This window comes from Taurulus bubalis (assembly GCF_910589615.1).
Source record: "Taurulus bubalis genome assembly, chromosome: 4".
NCBI classification, from domain to species: Eukaryota; Metazoa; Chordata; class Actinopteri; order Perciformes; family Cottidae; genus Taurulus; species Taurulus bubalis.
The window spans coordinates 8,204,076-8,225,109 of record NC_136592.1 but is presented as its reverse complement, the minus strand read 5'-3'; the positions used below and the strand labels follow the sequence as shown (position 1 = coordinate 8,225,109).

General features: G+C 42.8%; 3 protein-coding genes across 3 annotated transcripts; 2 read left to right on the top strand and 1 right to left on the bottom strand.

Annotated features, from left to right (window-relative positions):
• Nucleotides 1–3,959: 3,959 nt before the first annotated feature.
• LOC306735274 (BTB/POZ domain-containing protein 1-like) lies at nucleotides 3,960–9,695 on the bottom strand (the record flags this gene model as incomplete). The annotated part of the gene is made up of 8 exons (XM_079216729.1): nucleotides 3,960–4,728; nucleotides 4,858–5,004; nucleotides 5,796–5,883; nucleotides 6,000–6,192; nucleotides 6,359–6,556; nucleotides 6,639–6,744; nucleotides 7,921–8,077; nucleotides 9,280–9,695. The coding sequence occupies 8 exons, from the start codon at nucleotides 9,693–9,695 to the stop codon at nucleotides 4,570–4,572; spliced, it is 1,464 nt and encodes a 487-aa protein (XP_079072855.1). The 3' UTR covers nucleotides 3,960–4,569.
• Nucleotides 9,696–10,861: 1,166 nt separating this feature from the next.
• LOC306735276 (transmembrane 6 superfamily member 1-like) lies at nucleotides 10,862–14,448 on the top strand (the record flags this gene model as incomplete). The annotated part of the gene is made up of 10 exons (XM_079216731.1): nucleotides 10,862–10,953; nucleotides 11,068–11,168; nucleotides 11,368–11,469; nucleotides 11,549–11,648; nucleotides 11,769–11,851; nucleotides 12,037–12,155; nucleotides 12,295–12,399; nucleotides 12,485–12,577; nucleotides 12,671–12,790; nucleotides 14,006–14,448. The coding sequence occupies 10 exons, from the start codon at nucleotides 10,862–10,864 to the stop codon at nucleotides 14,195–14,197; spliced, it is 1,107 nt and encodes a 368-aa protein (XP_079072857.1). The 3' UTR covers nucleotides 14,198–14,448.
• Nucleotides 14,449–14,815: 367 nt separating this feature from the next.
• On the top strand, nucleotides 14,816–18,994 carry zrsr2 (zinc finger (CCCH type), RNA-binding motif and serine/arginine rich 2). Its single transcript, XM_079216728.1, has 11 exons — nucleotides 14,816–14,986; nucleotides 15,193–15,272; nucleotides 15,363–15,444; nucleotides 15,553–15,661; nucleotides 15,892–15,978; nucleotides 16,412–16,450; nucleotides 16,980–17,107; nucleotides 17,231–17,444; nucleotides 17,804–17,859; nucleotides 17,952–18,061; nucleotides 18,156–18,994. The coding sequence occupies exons 1-11, from the start codon at nucleotides 14,946–14,948 to the stop codon at nucleotides 18,983–18,985; spliced, it is 1,776 nt and encodes a 591-aa protein (XP_079072854.1). The 5' UTR covers nucleotides 14,816–14,945; the 3' UTR covers nucleotides 18,986–18,994.
• The last annotated feature ends 2,040 nt before the right edge of the window (nucleotides 18,995–21,034 follow it).

Genomic DNA, 21,034 nt, shown 5'->3' with positions numbered 1-21,034 from the left:
AAATGTAGTGGAATGTCGCTCCACTGTTCAGTCCATCCCCGTCATCCTCACTCTGCCCCAGGAACAGGCTGACTTGGCCTCTGAATTACCCACAACACTTAGGGCGCTCACTGCAGACATGATGCTGGTTTGTGACTATCAGATATGTAATGTCTCAGCCCTCTTTTTCTTCTTCTCGATGTGTTAAATGTAAATGTGGTTTCCATTCTTCAGACTGCTCTGTGCTTATTGCCAACAAGGCTGCAATTAGACTTCAGGATGACGAGCATCACCCCCTGCAGAGCGCCGCGTCGGTCCACTGCTGGAAATTGACATTGTAGCATGTTAATGGAAGTCACACTCGAAGGGCACAGACGCACGTTCTCTTTGAATAGAACAAGTGCTCCTTTTTTATTTGAAACTACTGGCTCAAAATAGGTGAGTCGAGGCCATGGCGTCTCAGGCGTGGTAACACCTGATCGTACCTTTCCTTGTGTTAAAGAAGGTCTCAACTCCGACTCACTTTAATCAGTTGGAATTGAGACATGTGACTCAGTAGCTCTTCATTTGGATTTATCTCATCATATTGTTTTTATATTATTCACAAATTACTTATTTTTGTTATAATCCGAGCGTAAGCGGGATCCAAAAGTGTAAAATAAAATAAAATTGAATGAAAATAGAAGACGGATAAGTAAATTCAACCACTGAAGTTCAAATTGACAAAGTTCTGAAAAACCTCAAAGGAAAATAAATACTAAATTATAATTTTTCAAAAGAGTACTAATGACGACAGATACAACAATGTGATCAATTACCATTTAGGAAATATGATGTACATTGTATAATATTACACAATATATGTCTGTTGTGTATTTAATGCATGTCTCCCAGGTCATCATACTTCATTATATGCATGTTTATGCATGACTACCTTCTTATGCCTTGTGTTGACAGTGTGGGTGTTCCATAAATTGGTCTTTGAATTGTGAGAAAGGTGGGCGTAATGAGCTGCAACCTACATCTGTTCAGTTATTGCTGTAATGTGTCAGATATGTACTCATTCGTTTGTGGCTGTAAGCTGTTTTTTTCACGATCAAATATTATCTATATTTTTCTATAGTGGTTTTCCAACATACAACAACATAATCAAACACAATACCAAAGCACAGGCATGAAGGCTCAAACCAAGAAAGACAGCCCATTCTGCTGCTATCTGCAACCACACACACACACACACACACACACACACACACACACAGAGAGAGAGAGAAAACCACAGTTCCCTGTGGTGGATTTGTAATCTAATAGCTGTAAGAAACACTTGAGTTTTACTCCATAAGCTTCACATTTGCCTCTTTAATGCTTCAGGAAACTTCCCTCTGATAACAAGGAGCTCTCATGAATTTTGTTTTTCTTCACATCCCAGGTCTGAGCTGAGGACTCTATTGTCCACCTGGTTTCTTGAGCATTTTGTGCCTGGTGGGTGGTGAAAAACGATTTTCATGTTATTTTTTTTTCTTCTAGTATGGAGGCTGTCTAAGTGGGCAGTCATCTGGGAAAAGCTCTCAGGTCCCGATGACTCACCTGACAGCCTCTGTGGATCATTCTCCTCATCAAAGCCCACTCAAAGCTGTCTAAAGTGGACTCCTTTCCACTGGCGTTCTCACATGAATGTACAGATTGTGAAATTTAAGAGGGCTTCATGGGCTTTAGACACGGCATTCAGCCGACAGCACGGATTTATGTTATTGTTACCGGCAGCATAAGAACAGAGCACATCAAATAATAAATAATCTCATGTTGATTCATCTATGAACACTATTTTCTTATAGTAGTTATAGTCTTATTTGAGGGACAGGATATTTCTTTTATCAGCTTACACTCTTAACATCTTTAATTTACTTTTAATTGATGAAAATATCAAGATATGTATACTGGCTATTTCTACCTGCATCCTCTCTTCACATAATGCATTTCCAGTGGTGGAAAATACTTTTTCTTAAGTACTACTTCAATACAGTTTTGAGGTACTTGCGCTTGAGTTTTTCCATGCAATTTGATGTCCATCCATCCATCCATTATCAGCCGCTTATCCGGGGTCGGGTCGCGGTGGCAGCAGGTTCAGCAGGCCGACCCAGGCTTCCCTCTCACCCGCAACACTTTCCAGCTCATTCTGGGGGACCCCGAGGCGTTCCAAGGCCAGCCGGGAGATATAATCCCTCCAGCGTGTCCTCGGTCTTCCCCGGGGTCTCCTACCAGTTGGACGTGCCTGGAAAACCTCTAATGGGAGGCGTCCAGGAGGCATCCTGACTAGATGCCCGAACCACCTCAGCTGACTCCTTTCGACACGAAGGAGCAGCGACTCGACTCCAAGCTCCCTCCTGATGTCCGAGCTCCTTACCCTATCTCTAAGGCTGAGCCCGGCCACCCTGCGGAGGAAGCTCATTTCGGCCGCTTGTATTCGAGATCTCGTTCTTTCGGTCACGACCCAGAGTTCGTGACCATAGGTGAGGGTTGGAACATAGACCGACCAGTAAATGGAGAGCTTCGCCTTCCGGCTCAGCTCCCTCTTCACCAGGACGGACCGGTACAGCGCCTGTTTTATTGCTGCAGCCGCACCGATCCGTCTGTCGATCTCCCGCTCCACCTTACCCTCACTCGTGAACAAGACCCCGAGATACTTGAACTCCTTCGCTTGGGGTAGGCAGTTTGTCCCCACCTGGAGGGAGCAATCCACCGGTTTCCGGCAGAGCACCATGGCCTCAGATTTGGAGGCGCTAACTCTCATCCCTGCCGCTTCACACTCGGCTGCAAAACGCCCCAGTGAATGCTGGAGGTCACAATCCGAGGAGGCAAACAGGACCACATCATCCGCGAACAGCAGAGAGGCGATCCCGAGACTCCCGAACCGGATCCTCTCCGCCCCCTGGCTGCGCCTAGATATCCTGTCCATGAAGGTCACGAACAGGACCGGTGATAAAGGGCAGCCCTGGCGGAGGCCAACACCCACCGGGAACGTGTCTGACTTACTACCGAGGATACGAACACAGCTCCTACTGCAGGCGTACAAAGACCGGATAGCCCGTGCCAACGGGTCCGGCACCCCATACTCCCGCAGCACCCCCCACAAAAACCCCCGAGGGACCCGGTCGAAAGCCTTCTCCAAGTCCACAAAGCACATGTAGACTGGTTGGGCAAACTCCCAGGACCCCTCCAGTAGTCTTGCAAGGGTAAAGAGCTGGTCCACTGTTCCACGACCGGGACGGAATCCGCACTGCTCGTCTTGAATCTGAGGTTCGACAAGCGGTCGGAGCCTCCCTTCCAGCACCCTGGCATAAGCTTTTCCCGGGAGGCTGAGCAGTGTGATGCCATTTGATGTCTTGAAGTTAAAAAAAAAAAAATACATTTACGCCACTTTATATTTTTCAGCTATAGTTACACCTTTCATATTAATATTTTAAATAAAACATGATAATCTTTTGGGAACCACTAGACTAAACTGACTCCACCTCGACCAGCTATAACATTTTTTCTGTCGAACCGCTGCTTTTGATAAAGTAGATTTTGCTGATGATACTAAAACATCTGAATACTTCCTTTATTGCTGCGTTTGTCTGCGACTTGTACACTTAAACCAGTTACTTTCTGCCTCTTGTTACATAATAATTAAAAGGGATGTGGAGGCTAATTAAATGTTTGTTTAGCATGTTCGGCATTCCTATCCCCTTGATCTCCTCACAACCCCCTCAGATTTAACTGCCATGCTGGGAACCACAGATAAATCCCTCCTTCTCTCAGTTATGAATATGTTTAGGTGTTTGATAGTTGGCTGTCTGGAGCATCTGGCATCCCCTAGTGACAGAAAGAGGAATGCTACATTAATCAAAGACACACTGTGCAGAGTCGATTGAAGGAAACTATTTTACAACATTTTAATGGCAAAAAGCTAAAAAATAAAATGTTGTTTATTTCACCATAACAGTCCTGTAGTATTTTGTTTCTGCTTTTAATGTAGTGCTAGGCAGACATGAAGTCATAAATTACAGCATGTACCACTGGCAAGATTACGTAACACACATGGATCCTTAATACAATGCAAAAACAAAGTACTTGAAGACACCAGCTGAATAACTGATAAACAGTGCACAATAAAAAAAAATATGCAAATAATATACTTTCAGTAAATGCGACAACAAAAAATGAGAAAATAGAATGAAATGGCGCCAACCAACAAATAGCAGCTGTCTCTCTAGTTTCACTCGTGCAGGTTTAACCCCTGCAGTGACAGCCTACTGACAACAACACACAGACGGGACACCATTATTAAGATCATTTACAACTGATGGTACAATTTATGCCCAAAAAGCTTGTTTCTCCACACAACTCCACTTGTTTGCCCATTCTAGGTCATGTCCATACAGCATTATTGTACAGACAGATTACATACGCACACACTCACACTCGCAAACACCCACACATTCTATATTCCAAGGGATTATGAGGCACTACATTATCTCCAGCAGTCTAGTCTTCGCAGCAGTCTGAGGTCTCCCTGGTTTCGTGTACCAGCATGACACCGTGTTAAGTCTAGGTGTAGTAGATTATCTCTGGGATCTGCCCGTCCTCCACTGATGTACCGTTGTTATTTCCTGGTGAGCTAAAAAACAAAAACGTCGTCTTGGTCCCCGTCGCTGATTCCTGGGTCACTTTCTTTAACCCCTTTGTGCCATAATGGGAGTCTGGGCCCTGGGGGTGTAAAAATGAAAACGCAGATAATATGTTAATCATAAATCAGGTCAGTTAAAACAAACAAACAAAAACTCATATTCATTTATGCAGCAGTACATATTTTAAAAACGGCAAGTTCAGACTGACTTTTAAGGTGGCACATGCAGTGTAGCTGACATTGGGTAGGATTTCCACAGGCTCTTTGAACATCACTCTGAACGTGTTCGCTGTGCCGTCACAGTTGAAGCCTGTGTCGTTCTGCCCCAGTGTAATGCGCTTGTCGCTCTCTAAGATCTGCAGAACAGGACAATGTCGTTAGTGAAGAAACAACAGTGTGCAAAAAGAAAGCTTCAAATGTTAAAACACAGCTACAGTAACAGCAGGTTACTCTGTCTGGGTTCATCTGCTTGGTGGTGTATTTTCCTGGTTGGTAAATGGAAGCATTGGCTGTGGCCACAAAAAAAAAATTATATCCACAAAACATTTGTGTCTATTTTCACATCTGGCAAATACTGTGACATTTTAGGCTTTCAATTAAAAGAGTTAAAGTGTCTGTACATTTACAGTGAGCTTTAACAAATCACACAGGGGAAAGATCCACTGTGAAAGAGGCAGAGAGAGATGTCTCCATCAGCAGTATTCATCTGCAGATCAGAGTGTAATGCTGATACAAGCTTTGTCACACTCGTTCTCCAAGTTAGTGGACATTAGCTGTGTGCATTGCAGGAAAACGCTAACTGGAGTGGAGAGGAATTACAAAACATACAGGAGGAGGGGAAGTGGGTTCACCACACAGCCTTGGAAGGAATCTGCACGCAATGTATAAAAACCTGTCAAGTGGCACTGATGTGAAATGGATCCCCCGATTTTTTTATTTTGCCATTTTTAAACCCTTTAAGTGATTGCATTGCTGCTTGTGTGAACACAACATAGTACTTTTGAGAAGATTGATTTTTTTTGTGGTCAAATTAAAAAAAAGAAATCTGTTCATCTTCCTCAAACTGGTGTAATGCATCAGTACTAATATGAAAGAAGAATACACAGCCCTTCACATAACATCATTATGCCTTGATGGCAGAAGTTACCTGTATGTTGACCTGATAGTCAGTGGGTCCATGTATTGAACCATACAGGCCAAAACCCACTATGGATATTCTTTTGTTAACATTAAATCTGTAGAGGGAGAAAGGCAGACAGAAAAAGAAAATTAGACCAAATAAAACAAACAAAAAAAACTAAATACAACTTCAACTCAGTTTGTTTAAATTTCCAACTGTTGGTCATCTCACCTGATTCTGTCACTGGTACCACTGTACCCCCATCGACTCTCAACCTGCTGGAATCTATTAATGCTGTACTCCTCCCCCCTGAGGCAGCATCGGGGCCTGTCGATGTAGTCGACCCGTGGTTTGGGGTTTACTGTAAAGTGTAAAAACAGATTTACCACCTCCCGATCGAACAATATTCCAGACTGGGCAGGCCCTGTTGCACAAGAAAGAATATCAAGCTGGTTTCTGTGGTTTGAGCTGTATGGACACATCAGGAACATGATGAAAATGTTTGGCTGAAATGGTCAGAATAGTGTTGAAAAGAACAAAAACAATTGCAATAGGAAGAGAAACAAATTATATATTTTTGGTGCGCTTACCTGCAGCAAACTCCTCAACGGTCATGAGCGGGAAGCGGATGAGCGGGATGGCTTTGCCCAGAACCTTCTGTTTGTTTTCAGAGGTTTGGGGAAGCTGTTGTCTGTAACACTCGGCCTCTGCCCAGCGTACCACCGCCCCGAACAAGCGGTTCTCCCTGATGCTGAGTGTGTCTCTTTGTAGCACTGCACATAACGTGTCTACATGCACAAATGCAGAGTAGTCGTCAGTTTACATCCAAATGAGAAAATAAAATCATTTTTGACAAGAAGACTCACATACCAAGGTCAATATCTGTAAACCCCTCTGCGTTTATTGCATCTGCAGTGCTTTTGTCTATGGTGTCCAAGCAGAGACTGGCAAGTTGAGGCTCATCAAATAGCCTTGCCTGTAATCAAAGCACACAATAAGCCACATTAGTATCTATTCGTAGATACCGGTTACTTATTTTCATGCACCAAGGGATTTTTAAAAAGCTGTCTCCTTTATATACTACATATTGTGTGAGGTTCACCAAAAGATGTTGGGGGAAATAAAGCAGTCAGCAGATTCTAACACCACCTGATTGTGGAAATCCAATACTTAAAGTCTGATAAATTAGACTGTTTGGCCAAAATAATCACTTAAATCTTCATAAAATGTTAATGAACTTAAAATGAGTAACCGAGCGATGACACTGGTAATTAAAAGTACACTGCTGGAGATGAGGCTCTTTTGCTGCAGTGTAGGAAAATAAAAAAAGTGTTTTTTTTTTATAAGCAGCTGCGCATGCAGCCTGACGGCGTAGCAGCCAGCATCAGACAAAATGCTGAACCAAAACAAAAACGGCAGCATGAACCAAAAATAGCACAAGCTAATGTCATAAAAACTCAACCATCGATGGCTGCAAGATGGTCCTGTGGGGATACACAGAAAGAAAAATTGCTTCATCCTCCACCGGAAAGGCCGCTGTCTGACAGTTTCCAGCAGATGGAATGAACAAGGCAAAATTGTTATTACATGATTTCCTATTTGGCCCCAGGAGACAGCCGTAAAGATCTGATCACGCCATTATTAAAACCTTCTGCTCGGCTTTAAAATTTGTATTTATTTTTTGTGTCTCGTGTAGGGTGGATTCACTTAAAATACTGTGAACATATTTTCTCACTTTCTCCTGGTGGTTTCTGACCAAGCGGTTTCTGCTGCCACTCCCATAAAGTGGGAGGTTAACTGCATAAGATTGTGCTGCCCAAAGCATCAAAATAGTACATGTAGAAAACTCAACAGCAAAGTGTGTTTCCAGAAGTAATGTCCCAGCTGATACCACCATTTCTAGAAAGACATGTTGCCACTTTAACACTTTTGATCACCTCAAATTAAATCTCAAAGACAAATAACTCCAAACACGGGAAAGCATGCGGAAACCGTACAAATATCTGAATATGTCTGTGTGCAACATATGAATATGTCTGGGTCTAACAAGATGAAGAGGAATTTTGTAATTTGGCTAGACGGAAATGCAAGGTGTCAAACTAGAGGTTAATGCCAGAGAGTTTAGAGTTAAGTATGTAGCTGTGACAATAACCTGAGTGAGGAGCATGAACGCGTTGTCGGCTCTGAGGTGCTTGGTGAGGAACTCCACACAGTGGCTCTCCAGAGCAGGGACCGCGTACTTCTTCGCCGTATACAGAGTCGTCATCACAGTCTCAGGACCAATGTGGACCTCGTCAGAATACAAGAACCTGTGCAGAGAAACCGGGTAGCAGAACAATGGTCAAGGTCAGGCATTCATGTTATTATCCACCAAAGAATTCAGGAAATGTATCATGTTTTAGCCTCTTGACTAGAAATTCATTTGCAGTTTGTAGATGGTGTCCAGCCAGATAGTGTTCCTGAAAAAAAAAAAAGCCACTATGTCTGAGTAAGAAACCTCAGTACTTCTTTGCTCGCAGCAGAAATCTATCCGCAGCGCAGAATTGAAAAACTCAACAAGAGATGGCATCAAGTCAAATGTATAGGCTTAATGTTTACTTTTTCTTTTATCAGACAGAACCGGACGTAAATCATCCTTTTACCATTTTTTTTGGGGGGGGGGGTACAGCAGCTGGTCTTTGCAGCATGTGATGTCTTAAATGTTGTACATACCAACTTAATTTAATAGAAAAATAACTTCTGTAGAAAAAAACGTTTTAATTTCATGAAGTAAGGCATCTATAAAAGCATTGGAGGCCATTATAAATGCACAAAAACATCCCCAAGGATACCCAGCTCGACAAAGCATGCGTGATTACTATTCTGTTAACGGTGTACAATACCCAGCACACGTGCAATTATAAAGACACGAAAGAAATACACAAGTAAATAAAAACACCGCCCGCAAGTGTTGATACATTTGTCAGACATGAACACTACATTTCAAACAAAAAGCTCTGTCTCGTCTACAACTACAACTCAAATCCAGACACACAAAAATGGTTCCCTTCCTAAAAACACAGCTCAAGTGTCTTTATCCATAATAATTCATCCATAGGAAGAACTCATCACAATTTACGGTCTATGAGCAATTAAACATGAAATGGACTTCATCTTTCGTCTCACTTTAATCACATGGCAAAACAAAATGTTTTCTCTTCAGTTTCTATAACTTCTGGCAGTGTGTCTGAACCTGACTGTGCACAGAGATCTTTGACATAAGGACCCATGTCTCTACAGTAGTCTATACTTGGCACTGTTGTTACACCTGGGCTACTGATCTGAGAGTCATGCTGTCATATTGACCCTCTGCTCCGGTCATGGTCCTCCCAGCTAGCTCTTCCCAGTGTGCAGTGCAAGAACCATCTCAGGCCCCACATCTTCCTGTAGACCTGACTGGAGCTGCATGCTACACACGTTGCATGTTGACAGGTGGGCTTTAACGTGCAGCCTGTGGGAGCACCTGTCCTACCTGAGCAGAGCGAGGAAGGCTGCAGGCTCCACGTCCGGTAGCTCTATTTCAGTCGAGGTCGTGGCCATGCCCCCGTTGAACATGGCATCAAACACGGCACTGCCGGCGGCCAGGACGAATTTATGAGCCGGTATCCTCTGGGCCTGTCTGCCTTTCCCCACGATGAACCGCACGTCGCTGAGCAGCTCATTGTTGAAGAGGAAGGCGAAGCGCTCCTTCAGGGAGCTTTTCGTCGCCTGCCAGTTGTACATGGGCTCCCGGTGGAGGCCGAGGACGGACGGGGAGGCGGACCGGGCAGAACCGGAGGCTGGCACGTTGGAGAGCACCGCCGCAGAACCGGACTGAACCGAGTTGGACGCCGCTGCCTCCTGGCCGTCATGGTTTGACGCTAAGCCGCTGCCGCTCCCGGTCGCCATAACGACACGTTTCTAATTCGTATGCAGCGTGTAGAAAGCGCCGTTAATGTCACCGGAGAACACACCGACCGGACCGTGCGTGCGTCGGTTCTTATTTACGTGGTATCCATCGCGGCGGACGCCATCGTCCTTTGATGTGGAGCGAGCTAACGTTATCTGCTAGCTTGCTGCGCTCCTCCAGAAATGACGCAGACGCACACTTCCTTCAAAACACGCTCAACTTTATTGCTGAGTTCACGAGCGACAAAACAATCACGAAGGGACGAGAAAAGGAGCAAAAAAAGAATATATTGATACGAAGTCGAGACTAATAAAAGACGAATGAATAAAACTAACTATTCTCGCTATGTATGTTGATGTCGATGTGATATATTACAAATATATAGTTGCTGATTAAGTGTTTTGTTAGTAAATTAGCATTTGTTAAAAGACTATTTTGCCCTAATACAAAATGAAGTCATAAAGGAGGAATGAGGAGGATAAACAGTGGTAATACATTTAAACATCAGCAATTACCATATGAATCCAGTTTTTTCTTCAGGGGTTTATTTCTATTATAATTATTTATAAATCAGATGACAAGCATATTCATATTTAATTGTTTATATATATATATATATATATATATATATATATATTATCCATAAATGTACATATATACATTTATAAACAAACACATTTATACATTTATTTGTATACTTTGTATAAAAAAAGTATTTCCAACCGACCACTAGATGTCAGATTCTGCTCCTTTACGTTAACACACCTTCGTACCCTTTTAATGGATGATAATGATGAAAATAAATAAACACATTTGAGTTACTCTGCTAATAACGCAAGCTCGTCTACTGAATAAAGCTGCAATTTACAATCAAATCATTCTCTGTCATGGTGAACAGCTCTCTCTCTCTCTCTCTCTCTCTCTCTCTCTCTCTCTCTCTCTCTCTCATGATGCTCTCACACACACCCAAAGAGAGAGAGAAAGACCAGAAAAACATGACATAGCTGGATTGGAACTCTGTGCTTTGTTTGTTTGTCACATCGTGACTTTTCTCAAATTCCTTGAAACATGCCTTGCAGACTAAACAGGAGGGTCTAAGCGGCTGAGTTATAATAAACTCTCAATTCTCCCACGAGATAAGTAAGTCGCTTAACCCTGGTACGCAATGAGCGCTTCTGCAGGGACGGGAGTGTTTGTGCTGTCCTTGGTGTCCATCCCCATCTGCTATTTATTTAATTCCCTCATTTACAACAACAGGTGAGTGAGAAGCAGCAACTATTTAACTTAAGAAACTCTTGCCTGTAGAGCACTAGTTAGCATAATTTGAAAATGTTTACAATAAAAAAACAGATGATTCTACGTTGCATTTAGTGCTGAAGCTTTCTTCTTCGCCGGGTGTTCAACAGTCCTCCTGTCCATTTCTGCCCGTGTTATGATCAAGAAGAAGGCTCCAGTAGATCCTCTTTTCTATGGTATGAATTACACAGATGCATGTTACCTTGAGAACAAGGCATTTTTACATGTTTATAGTTTTTGGAGAGAAATATGGATAACACCAAGTCACGTAAAAGGAATGACAAGGTTCTGTCTGACTTATACATACAAATAGAGGGAGTTATTGGGGTGTCTATAATCCTGCAGTAAACCTGAATTATGCATCTCTCTGTCCAGTGTTTGCGGTGTGCGCATTCCTCAGTGTGGTGAATCTGATCATCGGGCTGGAGCAGGACAACATCATTGATGGATTTGTGACGTTTTACCTCAGAGAGGCAAGTGTTGGAGTGCTGCGAGTCCCGTTTGTGAGTCGTCTGTTTGTATACTTACTGACAGATCAACCCTGTGTTTCAGGCAGATCCACATATTAATACAGCACATGGGCACATGATCTCCTATTGGGACGGCTGTGTGCACTATCTCATGTATCTGGTCATGATCGCTGCCATTACTTGGGGGTAATAGCGGTCTGTCTGTATCTGTCCATCTGTTTGTCTGTCTCTATCAACCCATCTATCCATCCAAGTCTCTTGGAAGTATAATGTGATCATTTGACTTTTGGTGGTTTGCACACGCAGGGACAGTTACCGAGACATAGGACTCTACTGGGTGGGATCTTTTCTCATGCGCGCCATAGTCTACATTCTTGGGAATGCTGTGGGTAAGTACACTAAAAATAATAGTATGCTTTTAGACGGCTAGTGTAGAGTAGCCTGTGTGACCCCCCTTCACACACCTCCCCGGAGAATTTGAAAAAGATGTCCATTTTTACTGTACTGCTGCGTTCAGGGCTTTGGTCTGTGTCTTTCCCACAATGAGATATTATCTTGGTCTGTCCTTTCTCAGGTAAATATGGGACCCACGTTAGCCCTCTCTTCCTCCTCCACATGTTCTATGTCTCTGTGTCCATCTGGGCCTGCTTCCGAATCTTCAGTCAGCCCTCTACTAGGGACGTTCAGTTGACAGTAAGTCAGCATCAAAACACGGCCGTTATAACAATAAAGGATATTATTGGAATATTCCCAGCATATATATATAGTGTGTGTGACAGAATACATGTGACAGACAGCACTGTTCTAATATCCTGTTGTTGCGTTCTCTCAGAGCATCGAAGAGGCCGAAAGAACAAGTTTACTCGACAGACCTCTGGACCTGTTGTTCATCATCTACCTCGCTCCTGCTTTTGCCTTCTGCGTCTTCAGAGGCCTGGTAAGGAACCGCAAGACGATCACCTGCCCAATGCTCACACATAGTGGTGGAATTTGACAGACGCATTTCTTCATGCGTCTGCCAGATTGTTCTGGACTGTTCCAGCGAATGGTGTCAAGCCTACACGCGGCAGTATGAGCCTTACCTCAAAGACCCTTCAGCCTATCCTAAAATACAGGTAACTCAGTAAAGCTCTGAACCCCACACGCTCATCCCGATTCTGTCGTTGCACTTATTTTCTAAAGAAGTAAACTGTGTCTGTATTTGCCAGATGCTGCTGAGCATGCTGTACTCTGGACCATACTACCTAATTACTCTCTACGGGCTGATGGTCCCAGGATGTGAGTGGATGACGGATCTGACTCTGGTGCACTCCGGAGCACTGGCACAGGTACGCCCTGCGGGTTATTCCTCACTCTTGGCTGGTGGACGAGGAATAACAATTAAAGATCCTGCACTAGCAGATTTTCACTTAATCTGGCTGCATGGACTGCAACAAGTGCTCCAATTATACGAGGGTCAAAGCCAATGTCTATAGGCCCTTTTCACAGCTGTCATGCCATAGCAGGGTAAATGCAGGTGTAATTGATCAAATCAATAATGGTCCCATTCTTTTTAGTGTGTCACAAAGATTCCAATGAAACAGCATGTGTAATACCAAGGCTCTGGTACACTGCATGGAACAAGGCCATACTTACTGATATTGATTGCACCTGTGTTTACCCTGCAAAGGGCCTAACAATTCCAGAGAACAGGTCCACGTCTGTGTTCATGTCATATTGGAGTTATTGTATTTACAAGTTTCCAACTTGTAAACAGTTTTCACATCAACATCCAGTAGTTATGACTGGGAAATACCTACTTTTTTGAAAGCTCCGATATATCTGACTTCACAAGATGTAAGGTGCCTAGAAAATCAAGTAAACATGGACACCTCTCCAAAACCAAATCTAATGGATATAAGTGCATATAATGTCAATTTAAATGAATAGTTATAATAATAATAATAATAATTATAATGTACACGGTCAATTATCCAGACATTGTAGTGGTCTTTATCATTTACAGTCACACAAAGGTCGTCCATATGAAAGAGCAACAAATCTTTTCCCACATGACATCATCATTCCAGGTAGATTAGGCAATGCAGTTCCCAAACTCCCCTCTCTATCCCAGTGGTCACACACTGGTCTCTGTTTAGGTTTTTATTCCGCACAGTAAAACACACTCTGAATCGGCACCACATACACTCTCATCTGAAGACGCAAACTCTGTTGAGTTGTGGGAGCAACTTGTGTGACAATCACAACGCAACAGGACAAAGCAACTGATGCGTCTGAGCTGCCGCACCACTCATCGGTGGGATAAAGGGAGAGGCTGACTTCAGACCAAGGGGAATGGTGGTATTGGTGGCGTTCACTTAAATGTCAGCTGTTTGACTCGGCTATAAATAGGAAAGCTGATGCTCCGACAGCCGTAGTTGCTATGAGATATCAGTCAGACATCTTCATGCAATTTCATGCAAACAAGTGAACTATTTATAAGCAATTGGTATAAGAAGCTTTCAGTCATCGCTGTCATTTCCCCTCCCTGCTTCACTCCGCAGGCCCAGTTCGCTCATATTGGAGCGTCACTTCACACACGGACGCCGTTCTCCTACAGAGTGCCTGCTGGCGGCCAGCTTGTCTTCTTGCTGGTCAATATCCTGTACGCTCTGGTGCCTCAGGCTCTGTGCTACCGCTGCTGCAGCAGGCCGGCCTTCTTCCTCAGGCCAAAGCCAGACAAGAAGACTGAATGACTGCCAGAGATAGTGTGCCATGCAGGGATGTCGAGGATGCCTAAATACAAGGCTGAAGTGCTTACAAAGGACCGCCCTGTTTGCAGTTATTAGCTGTTGCTATTGTTGGAGGGGGAGCTTCCACCTTTATCCTGAATGAGGTTTTGGAAACGTGACAAAATACTCCAGTGTCAAACAGAGTTTTGACACTCAGTGTGTCACAGCACAGATAATAGTGTGCTGTTAGACTTGTGTGCGTGATTCAAACTACTTTACAGTCATTATTATTTTTCCATTTTTCCAAGTTTTTGGGGGTTGTAAAAAACTGCTTTCTTGTTGACACTTGAGGTTTCTGTGCCTTTTTGCTAGTAGATTTTATTAAATAAATAAATAACTCACGTGTCTATGCTTTTCATACTATATAGTATAATGTATACAGGGATAAATACACAGATATTCAAATATTTGAGTAACAAAAATGTTGTTAAATGTATTTTTAACAGTATTTTTTTAAAACCGGAAGTACTTTGCGTTCGCACTACCGCTTCCGCTGCCACTTATTGGCTAAACAACTCCGCATGCGAGCGAACATGCGCAAGTTTACAGCAAAAGAAAAGTATCTAGACATATCACGTATCTTATAAACCAAGTCCACGTGGGAAACAACCCGTCCAGCCAGCGCACAGGCAGACTAATGTGTGTTTCACCTGGAGGCGGAGGAAAAGAAACAACCTGGGCTAACGTTAGCTGGACATGCTAACTAGCTGTGATGGCAGCACCGACGCCTCTGAGTTCTGCTCCTGCGTTCAGGTCGGTTTCTCTCTCTTTACAGCCATCTATACATGTTTGGGAGTGGTGGACCGAAATAACATAAAGTAACGACGTAAACTGCATTATAACGTTGAACCACATTTGTTTATACTTGCGTTATTCCTCTAGTAGTAATTTACCCTGCATGCAGAGACGTTTCTAGTCCTCTGATGTGATTAGTGTTTCAAATGCCATCTTTTCTTTAGTCAAAAGCTACGCAAGGCTGCTCTGAGGAAGGAAAGGAGGAAGAAGAAACGCCAAGCTCTCGCCCAAGTTAGAGAATGTGGTACGAAGAAAGCTGTTTTTATTTGTGTGATCTCTACAGTTGTTGCTGCACCGTTAAACCAGATTAACCACAAAATCGGCCCTGTTACAGGTGTAAAAGATGGACCAAGCTATGTACCTGAAGAAATACATGATGAATATGATGAGGATGGCGATGTTGCAGAGGAGGAAAGGTAGGTTAATACTGACGTCACTCTTCTGTCCTACATATGCTCATTCAGTCACATGCAATGACACACAGCAGCACAGAGACCTTGGTTTGCGTTTACTTGTTTCCTCAGACTGCGGCTGCACGAGGAGTGGTTGGAAAAAGAGAGGTGTGCCCAGGAGGAGTTCAGGCTGAGGGCTGAGAGGGAGGATGCTGCGAGGAAAAGAAAAGAGGATGAGGAGGTGATCTACTGTTTGTATTCCTTGTGTACACTTTGGCAAACATAAAAACACGTTGTGGAAACATGAATCGAGCTGATCGCGATAATTTACCCCCAAATAGTATTAATGATTGGAGTCTGACACCGGAGATTACTTGATTACCTGGCTAATTGATGAGCACAAGTGAGCGTGATTGACCTGCCATTCTAAATAAAATATTAATACTTACTGTATTTTTGTTTTGTTCCCAGCGGATGATAAAGGAGGAATGGGAGGCCCAGCAGAAGAAAGAACAGGAAGAAAAAGAGCAGAAGCAGCAGGACAAGCGAGACAGAGAGGTGAAACGGGCCCCAGGAGGATAGAAACAAAAAGAAACATATCCTCTTCTACTTAATCACCAGTGTTTATGTTACCCAACCAAAAGGGGAGATTCAGACAATCATACAGTAATCATGTTTCTCTTGTAAAACAATGTTTTTTGCTTTGTACATGGTTCTATTTAAACATTTCCTTGACTGAGTAGCACAAGCAACCGTCCACCTCCTCCACTAAGATACACACAAAGAGAAAAAACCCTAACAGCAACTTCAGCCCTCACAAGGATGTATCTTTTGCTTTGTGTGAAAAGCGTGTGTGAAATGGCTTTCTAAAACGTCCAGATGTTTACATGCCAGTCCCTCCTGAGTGTGATCTTAACACACAGTAACAGATCTGCTGCAGTATGTTGACCTCTACACATTTTCACCAGCCGTGTCTTTACACCATTTGTAGGAGGCCGTTCAGAAAATGTTGGATGAAGCTGAAAATCAGGTATAAACACAAATGAAATCCACGGGTCAAAAAACTGTCAAGAAGCATTATTTGCGTCACTAAAGTACTTATGTAGTTCATAGTCTGTTTGTTTTTGCTTTACCTTAGTTTAATATATATGTAATAATATATACTCAGGAAAAAGGCTGTGAACATGGCTATAGAAATAACCGATGTATTGGACGATATTAGCTCATCGCAGATATAGCATCGGCCTGCAGAAGATTTAGTTTCTTGCTGATCAGAAATGTCAAATATAAGTTTGCACTGATTTTGAAATAGTTTCTCTTTTCATAGTTTTTTCCACCAGAGGACATTATTTTTTAATGTAAAATATCCTACTTTGTTATTAATTTAGTCACAAATCTTTAATAACCAATTTATCTTACAAATGCTTAGTTATGTGACAATTTATTGGTTATCTATTATTTATTTTATAAAGCTAAGAGGTAAATTAAATGTATAATTTCCACAATATCTCTTGACGTGTGGGAATTGGCTACATTTTTGTTTAATTTCTCACTTGCAGCTAGAGAACGGACAACCGTGGATGAACCCAGAGGCTCCAGTGAAGAACTGCGAGAACTTTGGAACAGAGCGCGACGTCGCCAACTGTCCGTTCTTCCTGAAGACCGGCGCATGCCGGTTCGGAGACAGGTACAGTTTCTTTCTCTTCTGACGTGACTTGTGACTGAGAACGGCTGTACAGACGCATTAAAGAAGTGCTTTTCTTTTTTTAATTTCTGTATATTCTCCCCTCTGCTGTCTTTTTGAGTCCAGATGTTCCCGGAAGCACGTTTATCCCACAGCCAGCCCGACTCTGATGATCCGCGCTATGTTCACAACGTTTGGCATGGAGCAGTCACGCCGCGATGATTACGACGTCGATGCTTGTTTGGAGCACAGCGAGGAGGAGCTGCAGGAGTCTTTCCTCGATTTCTACCACGACGTCCTGCCAGAGTTAAAGAGCATCGGCAAGGTCGTGCAATTCAAGGTAAGATGCCGTTGGGACAGTCGGTGTGTTTGCACTGAAGTACCCAAAGCAGTCAGCTTTCTGAAGTAATCCATATTGGTAAACTAATACACTTAAATAAGTAAGACAGAGATTTCAGTATAAGTTAAGGGTTGAGGAGAAATCTGGTCCACCACTTATTTAAGTTGCTTTATCTGTATAAAGTAAGATTTGTTTTTCATTTACCAGGGAAGTGATGCAAAATTATAGTAAAAATAAAAACTATGAAATAGTCTAAATAATGTGTCACTAGATCTTACTGATGTGAAGAATTCGCCGTCGCATGATTCAATTATTACCACTAAAAATACACATTTGGTTTCATTGACGTCTTCTTTTAGGTCAGCTGCAATTATGAGCCACATCTGAGAGGAAATGTTTACATTCAGTTTGACACGTAAGTTTTGGTGCAGCCGTTCCACAACCTTTTTTTCCAAATAAATAAACTGTATGTTGTTTGAAAGCTCATCTTTTTTTCTGTCTGTTCAGAGAGGAGCAGTGTAAAGATGCCATCATCAAATTCAATGGCAGGTTTTACGCAGGCCGGCAGCTTCAATGTGAGATGTGTCCCGTTACAAGGTGGAAGAACGCTATATGTGGTGAGTTATTCTGACTGATTGGAGAGCGGCACTTTGACTTGCTGCAGAGACACAGGATTCAAGCTCTCTCCTGCCTCGTTTGTGTCTTTCCCAGGATTGTTTGACAGACAGAGGTGCCCCAAAGGGAAGCACTGCAACTTCCTGCACGTGTTCCGAAACCCTAGCAACGAATTCTGGGAGGCGGACAGGGACCTGCATATGTCGCCGGACCGCAGCGTCAGGGGGAGCCGCAGAGACGGGTGGCACTCGGAGCGATACGGAGACCGCTCGTGGAGGCAGCGCCAGTGCAGCAGAAGCCCACCGAGGTCCGAGAGGTCCCACAGCAGACGAGACAGCGACCGGCAGAGGAGCAGGAGCAGAGAGAGGAGGGCCTCCCAGCGGTCATCCAGACACAGTGACCGGGCGAAAGATTGGTATCTGAGCAGGAGCAGGGACAGGTCGAGGAGCAGGAGTAGAGACAGGGAGCAAGACAGGCCGAGAAACCGGAGTAGAGAGAAAGACAGGGAGCACAAGTCCAGGAATAGGAGTGAGGAGAGAGACTGTAGAGACAAAGATGCAGACACGAGAGACCGGTCCAGAAGCGCAAGCAGAGAGAGGAAGAAAGAGAAGAGACCCCAGAAACCCGATAAGAATGAGAAGCCCCTTAACGAGGACACCAACACACGCCGGCGCCACAAACAATCCAAGAAGAGCAAGAAGAAAAGCAAAAAGAAGCACAAGAAGAAAAGCCATTCGCCTGGAGGGACGGCCTCGTCGGGAGAGTCGGAAAAGGAGAAAGAGTCGGAGGAAGAGACGCCGGCAAATCTCGTGGTGATGAGTCCCGGTCAGGAGATGAATGAAACGGAGCCAATTCAGAAAAACAATGACTTGGATGAGGGGCCGTGTGTCGTCGGTGAGAGGTTCAGTCCCGAGGGGGAAAGTTAACAGTCAGAAATACCCGGTGAGCCGCTGGAAAAGGTGACATGAGTCGTCGGTTTTAGTGGCGCTTACATTTCAGAAGCTGTGAGTTTGTTTTGGCTTTTTAACTGTGTGAATGTGCAGGAGAAGCAAATGACAGGATTTGAGCCCTAGTGCAGTAAGATAGCACCAGTTACCAGTATGTACTGTACATATGTGAATATTTAGCTTTTGGAAAAAGGTTCATGTTGCTTAAATAATTGAACACTTGATCACTGGAGCTGCGGCACTACTTGGTTGTTGCTATATAAAAACAAAAGATCGACAAACAGGGATTTCTTTTTTTTTTTGGTAGACATTTATTGTTAATAACTTTCAAATAAAAAAAAGATGTTGGCAAATGTGTCGGCAGTGTTTAATACAAAAAGTTATCTCTTATGCACAAATCAAAGATGAACTTTAATAGTAATAATTCATATTTGCTAATGAATGTTCAACAGAAACACTTTGTGGTTTTAAGAATGCTGATTTAAAAAGTTTGGATGAGCATCTATTCATCTCTTGTTGGGCTTGTTCTCCTGCAATCCTACGGATAAGTGAACAAGCCGACAGTGATGAATAACTATGTATCCTGTTATGTGCAGCTCGTAGCCTTTCGTTCTGCCCCCATGAAGAATCTGGAGATAGACCTGTCCGTTAACGGGTAGGAATAATTTCATAATACTGGTATATTGTGGCCGAATGATCCCTGCATACATGTTCTGTCCAACATCTTGCAGTTTAAATCCCTTTTCTGTCTAGTTAACGTTCCTTAGAAACCATTGAGATGTTAAAACACAGTGTTCTTTGGTCATGTGTTAGTCTTTGATCCAACGTATCATAATACATAAAATAGTTTTTTTTATTTGGATCACTACCTATTCCTGACTTAAGACTAAGCGAGAAACTGACGTAAGATTTATCTTCAGTGGCCATTAAGATCTTGAATGTTTTTTTGCCAGGAAAATAAGTCAATTGACAGAAATTTACGACAGACAATTTTAACAAAAATTACAAACGACTCACGTTTATCAAAAGGTAAACATTTTAGTTTTGAAAAGGAAACATGAAATGGTTAATTTCTGGAGGGGAATCACCAGAACAGAAACTTGTACAAACATGTATGCTGATTTTGATCATGGGTAATGGTTTAATTTCAATTTTCAAGTGGTGGGTTGAGTTGACCCGTGTGATAGTTGTGATTGTAAACGTGTCAGTGATTCCCACAACAACACTAGGCCCCGCTGGCGCTCCTCACGTTTTACTGTTACATCTGAGTCTCGACTGAGCAAAAAATAAATATACAATGATGGTTTGAAAGAAGAAAAAATTGTAATTTAGTAACACTTCTGCTGTTCTGAAGGTATTTCTAGAGTCCTCTACTAAGCATCTGGATAAAACAAATATTCCATCCAATGCATAATAAGTACAAATAACACAATTCCCCAAACTGTGCCTCTTTCCAAAACAGTGCAAAATGAAACAAATCTTCTTGCTTAAATTGGAAATTAACTAAACTTGAACCATATATTAGTTATTGTTACTATTGATGGTTCTTTGTCAGATTTATATTAAAAAAATATGCTTTAATATTTTGCTCTTGACAAACAAGGTAAAAACCTGTTTTTGTATGCAGAGCCCCGAGTGTCAGTTAATAATTCTATATTAAATGACCCTCACTGAGTATTTGTTTTTCATGAATTGGGATGCTTAGCTCAGACTCAAATGAGAAGGTTTTACACACAGAAGCACCGTCTGCGGCTTCAACAGCACCTTAAAAACGCCTTGTCCAAACGGCACATACAACCCCGCAATCAGGGATGATAGATGATCCTAATGTGACGCTGCAGTTTTCATGTCGTCGCTACATTGTACGGTGTGGATTTTGTGAAGTTACGCTAATAGTACTGCAGAATACAGCAAGGGAGATTGTACATAGGAGACACATGCAAACCACAGTTGGCACCACATTAAAAAAAAAGGACATTACTTGATATTACAGGATATAGGTGGAAATTATATACATACAACACTGAC